The sequence below is a fragment of the Hypanus sabinus genome, chromosome 5 (assembly GCF_030144855.1).
Source record: "Hypanus sabinus isolate sHypSab1 chromosome 5, sHypSab1.hap1, whole genome shotgun sequence".
NCBI lineage: Eukaryota > Metazoa > Chordata > Chondrichthyes > Myliobatiformes > Dasyatidae > Hypanus > Hypanus sabinus.
This window is the reverse complement of record NC_082710.1, coordinates 164,876,160-164,893,281: the sequence shown is the minus strand read 5'-3', so window position 1 is coordinate 164,893,281 and position 17,122 is coordinate 164,876,160. Positions and strand designations below refer to the sequence as shown.

Genomic DNA, 17,122 nt, shown 5'->3' with positions numbered 1-17,122 from the left:
CAGCTCCTGGGTTGGACTCGGAATAACCGGTTTCCCTTGCAGTACCCTTCCTTCGGCGCCGTACCATAAAGCGAATTCTATACGGGATAACTCTCCCCTGGCGCCGTCCCGCAGCGCGGGTTGCACAGCGGGTAACTCTCCCCTGGCGCCGTCCCGCAGCGCGGGTAACTCTCCCCTGGCGCCGTCCCGCAGCGCGGGTTGCACAGCGGGTAACTCTCCCGCCGGGCCGTCCCGCAGCGCGGGTTGCACAGCGGGTAACTCTCCCGCCGGGCCGTCCCGCAGCGCGGGTTGCACAGCGGGTAACTCTCCCCTGGCGCCGTCCCGCAGCGCGGGTTGCACAGCGGGTAACTCTCCCGCCGGGCCGTCCCGCAGCGCGGGTTGCACAGCGGGTAACTCTCCCGCCGGGCCGTCCCGCAGCGCGGGTTGCCAGCGGGTAACTCTCCCCTGGCGCCGTCCCACTGCGCGGCTTGTTTACCGGGAACCCTTCCTGGACGAGGCGCCGGATTTCATCACGTCTGTACTGTGTGTAACCTGGGGTCGGGGGATGTTCCCTGCAGAGCTGAGCTGCCCGCCGCTGAGGCCCCTCCCCAGTGAGCGGGGAGTCCAGACTTTATCACTCGCCCGTCAGTGGCGGATTTGTTGCCGGCGCTGGCGCCAATTCTCGGGACGGTATCCAGCATCGTCGCACGTCGTCGCCTTCCCCTGCCCACACCCCTCGCCCCTGCCCCAGTGTATGACCGCCGCTGAATCTGGCGAAGGCCGGGCCTCGGGCAAGAACGAAAGGAACGGAGACCACACTTTTTTCCCACACGTTTTGATGCGATGGTGTAAACCACCCCTCCCTACCCGCGCATCTCTCGAAACGTTCTTTGGGGGCGGGGATTGAAAGGTAGAGGCGATCTGAGTGGCTAATCTGTGGTGGAGTGGGGAGCTGCCTCTTGGGGTGGGGTGCTCAGCACAGTTGCTAAGGTATGTGTGTTTGACCCGGGAGGAAGGTCGAGCCCTCAGGTGGTGAGGGAGATTGGCGGGAATGGGCCTGCAGCTTGCTCACTGACCCGCGGATTGCGTCGGACATGGCTGTCTTCGATAGGGAGGGTGGGAGAGGATTAGAGATCCACGGATGATTTGGTCGTTTCTCCGTCGATTCCTCAACCTTTGCCTGGGCGAGATGCGGGTTGGCTCACCCCGCACTCAGCCACGAGAGGCACCGGACAGGAGTTGGGCTCCAGCCCATCGTGCTTGCTACTTCAGAGATGCTGCTTCCTGTGTGCAATGCCCTGAGCTGATTCGACAAGACGGCGAGGAGAGGGTGAATGGACACCAGCCTAAGTTAGGGAGCCCTGGAGAGCGGGATGGGGGTGAGGGTGGGTGACTTAATCGTCCTTGCTTTCACGCGGGGTCCGGCTGAGCAAGTTCCTGGTTGGTGTGTGTGGGATGTGGGGCGAGTGGGACGGGCGGGATGAGGGACTGGATGCTCGAGTATTGCCGAGATGCGTACGTGATCCTGCCGGGTTCGCACTCTGCTTCGCCCTTGTCGCCGCGATTGGGCCTGCCGTCCCCGGAAGACTCACCCGGTACTGATGCACGGGAACGAGCGTCCCTCTCAGGGGGCTTTGTCCTCCTCCAGGTGCGCCAGGCGGGGAGCCTTCTTTGGGAGGCGCTGCGCACAGACTGGATACTGACGGGGTACGAGGCCACCAAGGGAGTGGCGAGCTGACTGTGTGTGGTGTGCCTCGGAGCTTCCCGGGACGTCCTGGGCAGAAGGAATTAGACGTGGCTCCTGAGGGTGAGCTTGCTAAACGGAGAGATGCCCCTCCCCCTCCCGTGGCCCAAGGTCCGCACTCTCCTGTGGTTAATGCCCACTCTGCTCCGAGACGCAATCTGGAATACTTTGGAGAGTAGGGGTCTGGAGTGCAAGGACTCTGGTCGGCCCACTGCGCACGTGTTTGCGGGCCAGGACCCCAAACATCACGAAACAAGCAACAGCCTATCAGGCCACCCCATCCTGTGAGTGCAGTGGCTCCTGATAGTGTAACCCCCTTAGTTAACGGATTGGTGGAGTCACACAGTCCGGTCGCAGGCCCGTCGACACGTATGGCCTATGCCCGTTTGGCCCGCTGCCTTTCCTATCCATTGATCTGTCCAAGTGCCTTATCGATCAGAGGGACGAGTGTTTTCACTGTGAAAGCAAAACTCCTATTTTATAAAATATCAAAAATAGCCTCTTTAATAAAATGCTGCGTTAAAGTAACCGCAAGAGATTAAGTCTATGTATAATAGAAATAAATATTAAAATACAAATACGCATAGAATGTGGCCGTTTGGCCCATCATACATTCTTAACCGCTCCCCGATTCCTGGGGGGGGGGGGGTCGGCATTACAATGATCGACACCGCTCCCCTCCGATGTTCTGAGAATGAAGGTGTGGTATCGAAGTGAGTTCAGCATCTGAGGCAGAGGGGAAGACCCACCCTCCTCCCCAGAGCAATAAACACAGGGCAGCGCAGGCTAGGGGACAGTAAAGGCCCAGTCACTGTCCGTGTGGCCGGGACTGTCGGAGACATTGCCCCTGGAACTGGTTATTCTCGCTCCGCGCCCCAACCAGATTCACCGGGGCACGTCCCGCAGATGCCCTCGTTCCAATCCCCCATCGAGCCCAAGGGCTTCGGGGTATATGGCCAACAAAACGTGCGGGGGGGGGGGCATCCAGCTTGTTCGTATGGAGCTGGGGAAGGAAATCCTGGCCCTCAGGGTTAGGCGAGGGGGCGGGTGCAAGTGCGAGTGTCGAATTTTGGGAACAGCCTCTCCTGTGTTCTCAATAACCGAAGTTATTGACCTCCTTATTCACTGGATCCTATTGTGATAGGGGATCTTTATCCCATCGAGTTAATGACAGCTCTCCCATTACAACTTTTCTCCCTGGATTTCCTGCTTCGTGCTCACCTGCCCATCTACTTCCTTTAGATCCTCTCTGAAGCTAATCGTCCTCCCAATGCAGGAGGTCGCTCAGCCGATTAGATCTCTAGCTTTCAGAGCGGAATTCGCACCTGTCCCTCCCCCTGCGACTGACTTCCTCTCACCTCTGATTAACTTCACTTTCACAGTCTTCAAACTTCCCCTTAGTTCCTTTTAGCATTGATCTACACAGATTCCCCACTTTTTTAGTGCCATGGACCGGTACCATTAAGCAGTGGACCCCAGGGTGGAAACCCCTGATCTACATTGTGTATTTGGGGGTCAGCGCAATCCAAGCGGTACAATGTCCAAACTCCGCCGAGGTAATGGCGGAGGTCGGGTTTGAACCCAATTGTCTGGAGTCCAAATCGAGGCACCTCGCTTGTTGCGTCCCTGCCTATTTCGCGACCTTCTGCCTGGCTGTCACCCTGCCTGCTGGCTTCAAAGCTGGGACTTCTACTTTCTCCTTTTGCCCCCGTCCTGTTCTAGCCTCCCGACTGCTGCCCGCGACTGTTCTCCGACCTTCTCCCACCCTGAACCCCGGTCAGACCACCTGCCCCTGTAGTTTTTTTCTAACCCTGTGCAGGAGTTATATTTAAGTTGCTCGGAGATGGAGGTATTTCCGAGGAGAGGGTGGCTGGGAGAGAGTTGTTGGATTTCTCTGGCAAAGAGATTCGCTTTTTATTTGTCCGAAGCCTCTCACTGATCGAATTTGGACTCCGCTCTCACGCAGCCTGCCCCCGCCCACAGCCCAGTTTCCCTCACGGGGCAATGGCCCTGAGGACGCAAGTCTGTAAATACTGAGGGGTTAGGGTGCGGGGAGAAATTCAACCGTCGAGGCATCAGAGAGAGACGGACTCTTTCCCCTGGGAACCGAGATTAGGTTCCCCTACTTGAGGAAAGAGAGCGGAGTAGGGTGAAAGGCGAGGGGGAGCTTCTTCGCTCAAAGCGTTGGCGCGTGTATCACATGAAGGGTGGATGTGGCTTCAGCTGCAACGCTTAGGAGGTACACGGATCTGGAGGGTTATTGTCTGCGAGTGGGTAGATGGGACAAGGAGTCGACGGGCCGAAGAGTCGGTTTCATATTTGTGCTGTAGTTTGGGTGGTAGTTCGAAGAAGAGCCCGTGGGTTAGTTCCTGAGATATGAGGGGTAATTGCAAGTAGAATGACGACTGGCATAAATCCACTTGTGGGACATACACGAACAGCAAAACAAGGGTCCAGTCATTGAAGCGTCTTCTGTCCCGAAGAAGTGAGATCTTGTAACACTCTGTCCCGGTGGGTCATCAAATATATTTACAATGGAGGTAGATAAGATAGTGGAAAGATCAAAGAGTTGAGGCTGATGGAGAAACTCGCACAGAAGAGTTGAGGCCAGCGTGGATCAGTTGTGATCATACCGAATAGCGGACAGGCTTGAGGGGCTGAATGGCCTCATGTTTACCTGAGTTCAGGGTGATTGGAGGAGGTGAAGGAGATAGGGAGAGGTCCGACCATTGGGGGTGGGTTGTTTGTTGAAGTGTGGAGGAGGAAGGGGCAGAAGAGGTGGAGGTATTAGGGCGACAGAGCGGCCGCAGACTGTCCTCAGAGCGACCCTGAGCCTCGCCGCTCTGAATCCCTCCGAATCTCACTAAGAAAGCGAGATTCCCACACCGTTGACCCTGCAGTAGCTGATGAAACTACCAAGCTTCACTACCTGTGTGGGGAGGGGGCAAATGAGGCACAAACAACCTCTCTTACTCTCATGCTCCAAGGGCTGAGGGCTGATCACTCCATCCTCACCCGCCTGTTCTGGGGAGGGGTTGGGTAGTGGGGGGTGACGAGTAACCCCAGCCCCAACCGTTCGCCCCAGGCGTCGTGGGTGTAATGGCCACCCCCACCCATCCTCTCGTCCTAAGAGGGGTATACGATGAGCTCCCGCCTTAGGATGGGGGACTGATGAGCCCGTCGGACCAGTCGGAGCGGCCGGAGTGAGGTGACGAGCTGGACCAGGGGTCGGGAGACTCGGGCGACGGAGTGAGGAAGGGGTGGTGGCCCTGCCGCCGGCTCGGGGCCTCGGTGCAGGGAGGCGAGATACAGCCGTGCTGGGAGGGGGGCGTTGGGTAGAGTCCGGGGGCCGGGATGGCAGGCCTCTCGGGAGGCCGTCCGTCCCCCTCCCCATCCGCGGGTGCCGGCTGCAGCGGCCACTCGGCCCGGCCCAGCCCGAAGACTGGCGGCACCCACAGGTGGGGCTGAAGACGAGGGTCGGTTCGCACCCTCCGGGGGCAGCCGACCCACGGGTGCCCAGGGATCCCGGGGTAGCCCGGGTGAGGAGTAGGGAGGGGCAGCGGGAAACCCGGTGGCGCGCAAGCTCGCGGGAGGTAGTGGGAGTAGTTAAGGTCGATATGTGGGGGCGGGCGGGGCGTTTCGGGGCCGCTCCCGACCCCGGGCCTGGGCCCCGGCCGCCTCCCCTTCCTGGGGGTCTTGAGGCGGGGGGAGAAGGCGGTCGATGGAGGTGGAGGGGGAGGTGGTTCCCGGACGGGACCTGGCTCCTCCAGCAGCCGCACGATGTCGTGGTGAGAGCGCTCGATGGCCACGTCGTGGGGCGTCCGGCCAAGGAAGTTGGGGGTCTCCCGCTGTGCCTGGCTTTCCAACAGAATCCGGGCCGACTCGTGGCTGCCTTCCCTGGCAGCGATGAACAGCGGCGTCTCCTCCTGGAGGGTTGTGGGGTGGACAGGAACAAGGAAACGAGGAGGGAGAGGTTAGCGGAGATACCCGAAAGGGAGAACCGCACAAATCCCGGCAATGGCGACTTGGGATGTGGGGTTACCGAGCGCCGCAAAAGGCCTGGGGCACAGGATGTCCTCACCCGCGCCACACACACATCGTCCCAAAAAACAGACTGCTGGGATCAGGCACACAATCCCGTCACACACTGCAGGGATCAGGCACACAATCCCGTCACACACTGCTGGGATCAGGCACACAATTCCGTCACACTCTGCTGGGATCAGGCACACAATCCCGTCACAGACTGCTGGGATCAGGCACACAATCCCGTCACAGACTGCTGGGATCAGGCACACAATCCCGTCACAGACTGCTGGGATCAGGCACACAATCCCGTCACACACTGCTGGGATCAGGCACACAATCCCGTCACAGACTGCTGGGATCAGGCACACAATCCCGTCACTCACTGCTGGGATCAGGCACACAATCCCGTCACAGACTGCTGGGATCAGGCACACAATTCCGTCACAGACTGCTGGGATCAGGCACACAATCCCGTCACAGACTGCTGGGATCAGGCACACAATCCCGTCACAGACTGCTGGGATCAGGCACACAATCCCGTCACACACTGCTGGGATCAGGCACACAATCCCGTCACAGACTGCTGGGATCAGGCACACAATCCCGTCACAGACTGCTGGGATCAGGCACACAATCCCGTCACTCACTGCTGGGATCAGGCACACAATCCCGTCACACACTGCTGGGATCAGGCACACAATCCCGTCGCACACTGCAGGGGTCAGGCACGCAATCCCGTCACACACTGCAGGGATCAGGCACACAATCCCGTCACAGACTGCTGGGATCAGGCACACAATTCCGTCACAGACTGCTGGGATCAGGCACACAATCCCGTCACAGACTGCTGGGATCAGGCACGCAATCCCGTCACAGACTGCTGGGATCAGGCACACAATCCCGTCACAGACTGCTGGGATCAGGCACACAATCCCGTCACAGACTGCTGGGATCAGGCACGCAATCCCGTCACAGACTGCTGCGATCAGGCACACAATCCCGTCACAGACTGCTGGGATCAGGCACACAATCCCGTCGCACACTGCTGGGATCAGGCACACAATTCCGTCACAGACTGCTGGGATCAGGCACACAATCCCGTCACACACTGCTGGGATCAGGCACACAATCCCGTCACAGACTGCTGGGATCAGGCACACAATCCCGTCACAGACTGCTGGGATCAGGCACACAATCCCGTCACACACTGCTGGGATCAGGCACACAATTCCGTCACAGACTGCTGGGATCAGGCACACAATCCCGTCACACTGCTGGGATCAGGCACACAATCCCGTCACAGACTGCTGGGATCAGGCACACAATTCCGTCACAGACTGCAGGGATCAGGCACACAATCCCGTCACACACTGCTGGGATCAGGCACACAATCCCGTCACACACTGCTGGGATCAGGCACACAATCCCGTCACAGACTGCAGGGATCAGGCACACAATCCCGTCACACACTGCAGGGATCAGGCACACAATCCCGTCACACACTGCTGGGGTCAGGCACACAATCCCGTCACACACTGCAGGGATCAGGCACACAATCCCGTCACACACTGCAGGGATCAGGCACACAATCCCGTCACAGACTGCTGGGATCAGGCACGCAATCCCGTCACAGACTGCTGGGATCAGGCACACAATCCCGTCACAGACTGCTGGGATCAGGCACACAATCCCGTCGCACACTGCTGGGATCAGGCACACAATCCCGTCACAGACTGCAGGGATCAGGCACACAATCCCGTCACAGACTGCTGGGATCAGGCACACAATCCCGTCACAGACTGCTGGGATCAGGCACACAATTCCGTCACAGACTGCTGGGATCAGGCACACAATCCCGTCACACACTGCTGGGATCAGGCACACAATCCCGTCACAGACTGCTGGGATCAGGCACACAATTCCGTCACAGACTGCAGGGATCAGGCACACAATCCCGTCACACACTGCTGGGATCAGGCACACAATCCCGTCACACACTGCTGGGATCAGGCACACAATCCCGTCACAGACTGCAGGGATCAGGCACACAATCCCGTCACACACTGCAGGGATCAGGCACACAATCCCGTCACACACTGCAGGGGTCAGGCACACAATCCCGTCACACACTGCAGGGATCAGGCACACAATCCCGTCACAGACTGCTGGGATCAGCCACACAATCCCGTCACAGACTGCTGGGATCAGGCACGCAATCCCGTCACAGACTGCAGGGGTCAGGCACACAATCCCGTCACAGACTGCTGGGATCAGGCACACAATCCCGTCACACACTGCTGGGATCAGGCACACAATCCCGTCACAGACTGCTGGGATCAGGCACACAATCCCGTCGCACACTGCTGGGATCAGGCACACAATCCCGTCACACACTGCTGGGATCAGGCACACAATCCCGTCACACACTGCTGGGATCAGGCACACAATCCCGTCACAGACTGCTGGGATCAGGCACACAATCCCGTCGCACACTGCTGGGATCAGGCACACAATCCCGTCGCACACTGCTGGGATCAGGCACACAATCCCGTCACACACTGCTGGGATCAGGCACACAATCCCGTCACAGACTGCTGGGATCAGGCACACAATCCCGTCACAGACTGCTGGGATCAGGCACACAATCTCGTCACACACTGCAGGGGTCTGACAGAGTAATGTCACCCTGTATCTTCCATTCATGCACACCTCCGCGCACAGTCGCACAGTAGCGACCCTGCACGGTCCTGTCTCACACACACCCGGAACGAAACATGAAGTAATCCGTCCCCTCACACCATCCCACAATCAAGCACTGAATAAGCTCGCCCTTCTTTGACTGGCGAGTCAGTGAGCGGCATCGCTGCAAGGCGGGAGCCATTTGAAAAGAGGGCGCCTCGTCAGGAGTGAGTTTTATTCAAGCCCATAAATAGAAGGGAGGTGTAACGGCAGCGGCCGATGTTGGAACTGGCCTGTGTTAGCGTGGTCACGTTTTAGCTCAACCGGCTAGAGAAACTGGAGAGAACGAAAGGGAGTGCGAAAGTCGGAGGTAAGAGCAGGTAAACTTTTTTAATTGTTTGTAAATGGAGCCGTGAGGTAATGTTACAGCTATATAAGACCTTAGTTAAACCCCACTTGGAGCACTGTGTTCAGTTCTGGTCACCTCACTACAGGAGGGATGTGGATACAATAGAGAGAGTGCAAAGGAGATTTGATTTACAAGGATGTTGCCAGGTTTGGAGAGCATGCCTTTTGAGAAAAGGTTGCGTGCGCTTGGCCGTTTCTCCTGTGAGGATGGGGGATGAGAGGTGACCTGATAGAGGTCTATATGGTGACGAGAGGCATGGATCATGGGGCTAGTCAGAGGCTTTTCCCCAGGACTAAAATGGCTAACACCAGTGGGCATAGTTTTAAGGAGCTTGGAAGTAGGTACAAGGGGGATGTCAGAGGTAAGTTTTTCACACAGAGAGTGGTGGGTGCATGGAATGCACTGCCAGCGATGGTGGTGGAGGCGGATACAATATGGTCTTTTAAGAGAGTCTTAGATAGGTACATGGAGTTAAGAAATAGAGGGCTGTATGATAGGGAAATTCTAAGCAGGTTCTAGAGTCGGCGCAACACTGTGGGCCGAAGGGCCTGTAATGCGCTGTAGATTCTGTTTCTATGTAAATCCTTAGTTCAGTGTAGGCAGCATGGCTAAAGCAGTGGACTGCTCCTCCGATGAGATGTGGGATGTTAAGGTATGTAACAAACTCCCTGATGACTAAATCTGCAGGGAGTGCAACCAACTTCGGCTCCTGATTGACCAAGTCAGGGAGCTGGAGCTGGATGTACTTAGAACTATCCAGAAGGCTGAAAACCTCATAGATGAAACCCTTACGGAGGTGGTCACACCCAGAGTGCAGGTTTCAGGTAGTACATTGGTGACCACCTGGAGAAGTAAGGGGAGAACGCAGTCAGTTCAAGGTTCCCCTCACTGACGAGTGTATCCTTTTGGATACTGCTGAGTGGTGGTGGTGGTGGGGGGACAACCTGTCAGGGCACAGCAGCAGCTGGACTGTGGCCAACTCTGAGGCTCAGCAGCGCAGGAAAAAGTCAGGCAGAGTGACAGGAGACTTGATAGTTCAGAGAACGGACTGGAGTTTCAGTGGCCGAGAAAGAGACGCCAGGATGATGTGTTGCTTCCCAGGTGCTTGGATCCAGAATGTGTCAGACTGGCTGCAGAAGGTTCTCAAGACAGAGGGCGAGAGGGCTGTGGTGTGCATTGGCAGCAATGACCGAGGTAGAATGGAGGAAGAGGTCCTGCGCAGTGAGTATAATGAGTTAGGGAAGAGGCTGAAGAGCAGGACCTCCAAAGTAGATGCAGGAAAGGTACAAAAACAATTGGGTTGTTGTCATGGGGGAGGCAATTTCCCTACTATTACCTGGGACCTTTTTAGTGCAAGTGATTTAGATGAGGCAAAATTTGTTAGGTGTACCCAGGAGGTAAATCGTCATGCAGATAGCCTAAGAAGATGGGACAGTGTATTAGTTCTGCTGATGAGTAATGAGCCCGGTCAAGTGACTGACCTTTCAGTGGGTGAGCCGTTAGAGAACAGTGACCACAACTCCTCTTTTAAGATAACTGTAGCGGTAACCCTCTGGCTAACTGGTGGTGCCACATACTAGCCAAGGCAGGAACTGGATGATACTTTTGATGAATGAGTGGCTGAGGAACATGTGCAGGGGGCAGGATTTCAGGTTCTTGGATCTGAACGCCTGGGGCATAGGCAAACTGGGCAAGAGGCAGGGGTTGTACCTGAACTTTGGGGAACCAATAGCCTGGCAGAGAGTTCCGCTAGTGCTACTCGGGAGGGTTTACACCAGTTTGACAGGAGGAGGGGACCAGAGCACCAAGTCAGAAAGTGGAGGGATAAGGAGGAAGACAGATGTCAGGGCTAGTTCAAACAGGCAGGAGCAAAGTAATAGATACAACAGTACGGATAGTTTGAAGTGTGTATTATTAATGCTTGGAGTATTATGGGTAAAGGGAATAAACATGAAGCATGGGTTGGTACACGGAACTACCAGGGGTGATTGATAAGTTTGTGGCCTAAGGTAGAAGGAGATGAGTTAAACAGCTCTCATGACAGGCACATGCAGGTAAACTGAAGTTAATAAGTCATCGGGGTGATTGATAAGTTCATGGCCTAAGGTAGAAGGAGAAATTTCCTTCAAACTTTCTGCATAATCACTCAAAGAGTTGAGCTGCATGTTCACGTAATGAGAGCTGTATAACTAATTTCTTTCTACCTTAGACCACGAACTTATCAATCGCCCTTCATATGATGTTGTGACCATTACAAAGATTTGATTAAGAGAAGGACTGGAATAGGTGCTCAATGTCCCAGGGTTCTGACATTTTCGAAAAGATAGAGAGAGGGGGTAAAGGGAGGGGTGGTGTGGGTGGGGGGGATGTGAGGAATTAGGCTACTGATCACGGACATCACAGCTTCACAGAGAGGGAACATAATGGAAGGCTTGTCTATGTCTATGTGGGGAGAACTCAAAAATAGGAAGGGTGCATTCACTGTGATAGGATTGTACCAGAGACCCCCCCCCCCATAAGTTACCATGACATTGAGGAACAAATATGCAGGTAGATTCAGGAATGGTACAAAAACAACTGGATTGATGTCATAGGGAAGATATTTTCCCTAATATAAACTGGGACTTCCTTAGTGCAAGTGATTTAGATGGGGCAAAATTTGTTAGGTGAATCCAGGAGGGTCTACAATACCAGGGGGCTGTACTAGATCTGGTGTTGGGTAATGAGCCTGTCCAGGTGACAGACCTTGCAGGGGATGACCATGTCTGGAACAGTGACCACAACTTAAGTTTTAAGATAACGATAGATAACCCTGTGAGAGAGTATTAAACTGGAGTAAACAAAATTTCCAGAGCATTAGGCAGGAACTCAAGAGATTTAATTGGGAGCAGTCTTCTTTTTTGGACAAATCAATATATCTGACATGCGGAGGGTGTTTCAAGCACAACTGCACAGAGTATGTTCCAGTCAGGAGGAAGGACAAGGACAGCGAGATAAGAACCTTGGATGTCGAGGGAGATGATGAATTTAGTCAAGAAGAAAATGGAAATGTATGTAATGCTTAGGAAGCTAAAATCAAAACAGAGCCTGGAGGATTATAAAGAAGCCAGAAACAAATTCAGAAAGAGGATTTGGAAAGGAAGGAGGCACCATGAGAAGTCCTTGCTGAGCAGGAGTAAAGGGAATCCCGAGGTATTCTCTGCATACGTGAAGAGCAGGAGGATAACCGGACAAGTGGGGGGGAACCTGTCAGGGATAACAGGGAGAGGGTGGGACCTCTCAGGGATAACGGGGAGAGGGTGGGACCTCTCAGGGATAACGGGGAGAGGGTGGGACCTCTCAGGGATAATGGGGAGAGGGTGGGACCTCTCAGGGATAACGAGGAGAGGGTAGGACCTCTCAGGGATAACGGGGAGAGGGTGGGACCTCTCAGGGTTAACGGGGAGAGAGTGGGACCTCTCAGGGATAACGGGGAGAGGGTGGGACCTCTCAGGGATAACAGGGAGAGGGTGGGACCTCTCAGGGATAACGGGGAGAGAGTGGGACCTCTCAGGGATAATGGGGAGAGGGTCGGACCTCTCAGGAATAACGGGGAGAGAGTGGGACCTCTCAGGGATAACGGGGAGAGGGTGGGACCTCTCACGGATAACGGGGAGAGGGTGGGACCTCTCAGGGATAACGGGGAGAGGGTGGGACCTCTCAGGGATAACGGGGAGAGGGTGGGACCTCTCAGGGATAACGGGGAGAGGGTGGGACCTCTCAGGGATAACGGGGAGAGGGTGGGACCTCTCAGGGAGAGGGGAGATTACCACGCGTGTGGCTGAGATCCTGCACATCAGTATTTACCAAGGAGAAGAACGTGGAGGGTAGGGAGATCAGTGCCGAGAGTACTAAATGTTAGGGCATTTCAAAGCAAAGGAGAGTCTGTTAAAAAGCATTGGGGTGGATAAATCCCCAGGGCCTGACGGGATATACCCCAGGTTATTGAGAGAGGGAAGTGAAGAGACAGTATCTTTTTCCCCAGGGTTGAAATATCCATTACCCAAGGGCATGTATTTAAGGTGAGAGGTGGTGATTTCAAAGGGGATGTGAGAGGCAAGGTGTTTTACACAGTAAGTGGCGGGTTCATTGAATGCGCTGCACGGGGTAGTGACGGGGCAGATTCATTAGGGAATTTAAACAGACACATGAATGTGAGGCAAATGAAGAGATGCCGACCTTGTCTGGGCATAAGGGCCTGTTTTATTTGGGCATTTGTTTACAAAGTTATTTATTTCTTCACGACATTGTGGGCCGAAGAGCCTGGCCCGTGCTGTTCTGTCATATGTTCTACGTACACCTTCATTCACACACTGCGGGGTCGGACTGACTAACCCCTCAGACATTCCGACAGTCGGAAGCAGAGTAAAGAACACGATTCAATCACACATGTCTGGACTCGGACACGGGGAAACCTCCCACTACACTGTTCCAATCATCTGTGCTTGGAGTCAGAGACAGCGTGAAGCTCGCTGCACATCGTCCCAGTCATGCACTCCTGGGCAATCACAGAGTGAAGCACCCACCCTTTCCACCCCTGACAAGCTGACCATCTTGAATAGTTGGGGTCTAGTGGGACGGCGATGCGAATGTGGGAGCTGCCTTCCCGCCGAGGCGGCCCAGCTCTGTCGGAATCCACCGCCGACTCCAAGCACGGTTCCATCACCTCTCTCTCAGCTCTCCCCACCCTCGCGGACCCAACCCCCTCCCTCACCTTGCTGTCCTGCATGTCCTTGTCCGCTCCATTCCTCAGCAGCACTACCAGAGCCTCCACGTTGTTGACGGCAGCAGCCCAGTGCAGGGCAGATTTACCTGAAGGTCAAAGGGAAGGCAGGGGGTCAGGGGCAACGCCAGAGGTTGGTGGGGTGAGGGTGCGACACAGGGAGGAAGCGCGGGGCGCGATGAGAGGTATGAAGGAATAGAGAGGTCTGGAGGACGCGAGAGTTCGTGAAAGTTCCGATGTCTTTCACCGGCATCACAAAGGAAATGTCGGATGAATTCAGCAAGGGGCGACAGCGCCCGCGATTCCTTTCGCTGTCGGTAATGGGAGGTCTGTCAGGAATTTGCCTGAGGTTTCCCTCTGGTGTCCCGGTTTTCTCCTACAGTTCAGATGTACGCTTAGGTGTAGTGGGTCGAGGGCATGTAGAGTTGGCGCCGGAGGCACGGAGAAACTTGGGGGCTGCCGCAAGCATATTCTCTGAGAGGACTGGTCGTCGGTGCAAACACGAACACTTTCTCTGTATGTTTGGTTCTGACAAATAAGAGTAACCTTTAACCTTCCAGTCAGCCAGCATCTCTGGCAGGGAAACGAAACAGTCGACGTTCCGGGACGAGACATTTCATCAGGAATGTCTGTCTGTGTACTTGCTGCTGACATTTACCTCCTGAGTGGCCAGGGGGCAGGTGGGGGTGGGCGGGGAGGACCGGAACATGTTTTGGCCCCGAGCAGGTGAAATCGACGTACAGGGATTATTATCACTGGCCTATGTCGTGAAATTAGTTTTTTTGAGGAGGTACTGCAGTGCAAGACATTAAAAAATACTATAAGTTACAATAAATAAATGGCGCAAGAGAGAAATAGCGAGGTGTTCACGGGGTGTTCGGAAATCTGATTGCAAGGGGGGAATCAGTCAATCCCGCAGGTTTCTAGACCGATGGTGGCAATGAAGGGGGCATGCCGTCACGGATGATGTCTCGGTGGCGGAATTAGATGCACACAGAGCAATAATATGCCGAGAAGGCGCGGTGGAGGTGGCCAAGCGGCTGGCCTTACTGCGCAGCGGGAAGAGCCGTCACAGACACATTACCGTGAGACTCGGGAGAGGAGGGAGCGACTTGTCAAATGGCGATTCCGTTCCCCTCCCGTACACCAGCGCACATCCTGGCCTCCTCCCCACTGCTGGTCTCATTTATCCCCCGTTCTCCCGTAACCCCCCTGCGCAGGTGCATGGGATTGTACTGTTCTGGTCCGTCTTTAAGTCGGCAAGAGTAGTTCTGGGTGGGCAGCAAACGTTTCCACGGAAATCCGTCTGCCGGGCGACCCCACCGGTCTACGGACCCCCCGAACAGACCAGATAAAACCGTCGGATGCCACCCTTGCTCCTTGCCTCTCCCCCAGCAGCTGGGACGTCCCTCCCGCCACCAGTCTCCCGAGATCGCAGGCGACCCGAGGCGGCTGGCGGGACCCCGCGGCCGCACGAACCTACCGTGGGCGTCTGTGGCGCTGAGGTCTGCCCCGCAGTTGATGAGCTCCTCCACCACGTTGTCGATGGCCAGGCGCACAGCCAGGATCAGCGGCGTGGTCCCGTCCTGAGTCCGCGCGTCCACGTCCGTCGACCGGTTGCGCACGAGGATCTGCGGGGTAGTGTGGGATGAAACCCGGCTGCGCTTGGCTCCCACCCGCCCAGTACCCTAGTTCCCTCCCCGTGACGCCACCTCCTGTCCGTGGTTTTCAAGGGATTCCCTATGTAAACTTTCTGAGTCACGCTGCAGATGAGCACAATGAACCCTAGGTGGCGTTCTATTTCCGCCGCCTCCAGTGTTTTGCTCAGCGCGGACTCAGACCCTGTGACGGCGGAGAAAATGGCGAGATCACTCCCATTTTGGATGGTGTGTGGCTCGGAGGGGGGAGGCTTGCAGGCGGCGGTGCTTCCATGCACCTGCTGCCCTCGCCCTCCTGGGCGGGCGAGGTGGTGGGCTTGGGATGAGTAACCGCGGTGCATTCCGCGGACGGAGCACATTGCAGCCATCTGTAGTGGAGAGTGGGAGTTGGAAGAACAGCCAACTCTAACCTGGACCATGTCGGCATGCATTTTCATCCCCACTCAGCCAGCAGAGTGAGGGCGTCCTCTCGCACCCCTGCCTCCCGATGTACAACGGCCATTCACCCACAGTAAAGCTAATATACGCCGGTCGTTACACGGAGGAGCCCACCCAACACATCCTCCCGGGAATTTAGGCTAGTTTGTTGAATGACACAGTCACGCAGACACTGTGAGCAGTGTATGGCGTTCTCCCTATGACCGTCTACCTCCAACAGCACCCCCACCATCACCACCATGTGCTCCAGTTTCCACCCACATCCTAAAAACATGGGGACTGGACAATTGACCAATGATACATAGCAGGCCTTTTGGTCCATCAAGTCCGTGCTGACCATTAACCGATCCTGTTCTCCCCATATCTCCATCAATTTCCCGCATTAACTCGACGGAAATGTGGGAAGAATAAGTAACGGGAAGTAAATCGGAAATGAGATGGCGCAGTGAACTGTCGTAGACTTGCTGGGCTGAATGGGTTCCTTTCCTACACCTATGGAAATACGATGAATTTCAAGGGGCGGGGCCAATTAGATTATTCCCCTGGTAAATCTGTTGGTTGGATTCCATTCCCGGGATCCTGCCTATCTGGATAGCCCCCTTGTACCCCCAAAAATTCAAGTCCTACAAGAGTTTACTCCCCTCTGTAGATGTTGCCTGACTTACTGAGTTCCGCCAGTACACTATGTGTGTTGGTGAAGATTTCTAGCATCTGCAGAATCTCTTGAGTGTCTAACCCATAGCCGGGTTGCGTCTCTGAATAGTGTCGTGGGCGCTGATGAGAGACGGCTCAAATCACATGGGGCCGGTACGCAGGTAGGATTTAGGGGACTGGATCCGACGAGCAATCCTGGCTGAGTAGAGGTGAGCCTCGGGATTCCCCTTACCTGAAAGACCCCTTGAGCATCAGCAGCGATGGCTGTGTGCAGCGGAGTGCGCCCTGTCCGGTCCTGAACATTGGTGTCCGCGCCCATGTCCAGCATGCACTTGGCGGCGTCCGCCCGGGAGAAGCGGGCGGCCAGGTGAAGGGCGCTCTCACCCGTCACCTCGGTCTGGGGCTGCAGGCTAGCCCCCTGCCCCATCAGCTCCAGAATAGCCTCCTGGGCGCCGGCCTCGCCAGGGTCAGGGCCTCCAACCGCGCTGGCAGCCAGCATCAGTGGCGTCACTCCATCTGCCAACGGGAGAGTGCGGTCAGCAGAGCCGGAGACCGCAAGGATGGCGAGGTCGGAGGAGAGAGACGGAGGTAGCAGGCAGTGAACACGGAAGGAAGACGCCAGAGAAGACTGCAGAGATGAGAAACGATGGAGAGGAGGGCAGGGGGTTTGTGTGTGCGTTGGGGGGGGTGTCGGGGGGGGGGGAGAGAGAGAGAGAGAGAGAGAGAGGAGAGCAGCGGAAAGGGCCGCAGAGAAGGAGAGGGTTAAAGAT

General features: G+C 55.8%; 1 protein-coding gene across 1 annotated transcript in view; it reads right to left on the bottom strand.

Annotated features, from left to right (window-relative positions):
* Window positions 1–4,871: 4,871 nt before the first annotated feature.
* The window catches only part of LOC132394813 (neurogenic locus notch homolog protein 1-like), a 117,231-nt gene continuing 104,980 nt past the window's right edge, over window positions 4,872–17,122 (bottom strand). The window contains 4 exon segments of the mRNA XM_059971220.1: window positions 4,872–5,649; window positions 13,594–13,691; window positions 15,086–15,233; window positions 16,585–16,868. Of these exon segments, the coding sequence (XP_059827203.1) occupies window positions 4,879–5,649; window positions 13,594–13,691; window positions 15,086–15,233; window positions 16,585–16,868 (1,301 nt within the window). The 3' untranslated portion in view covers window positions 4,872–4,878.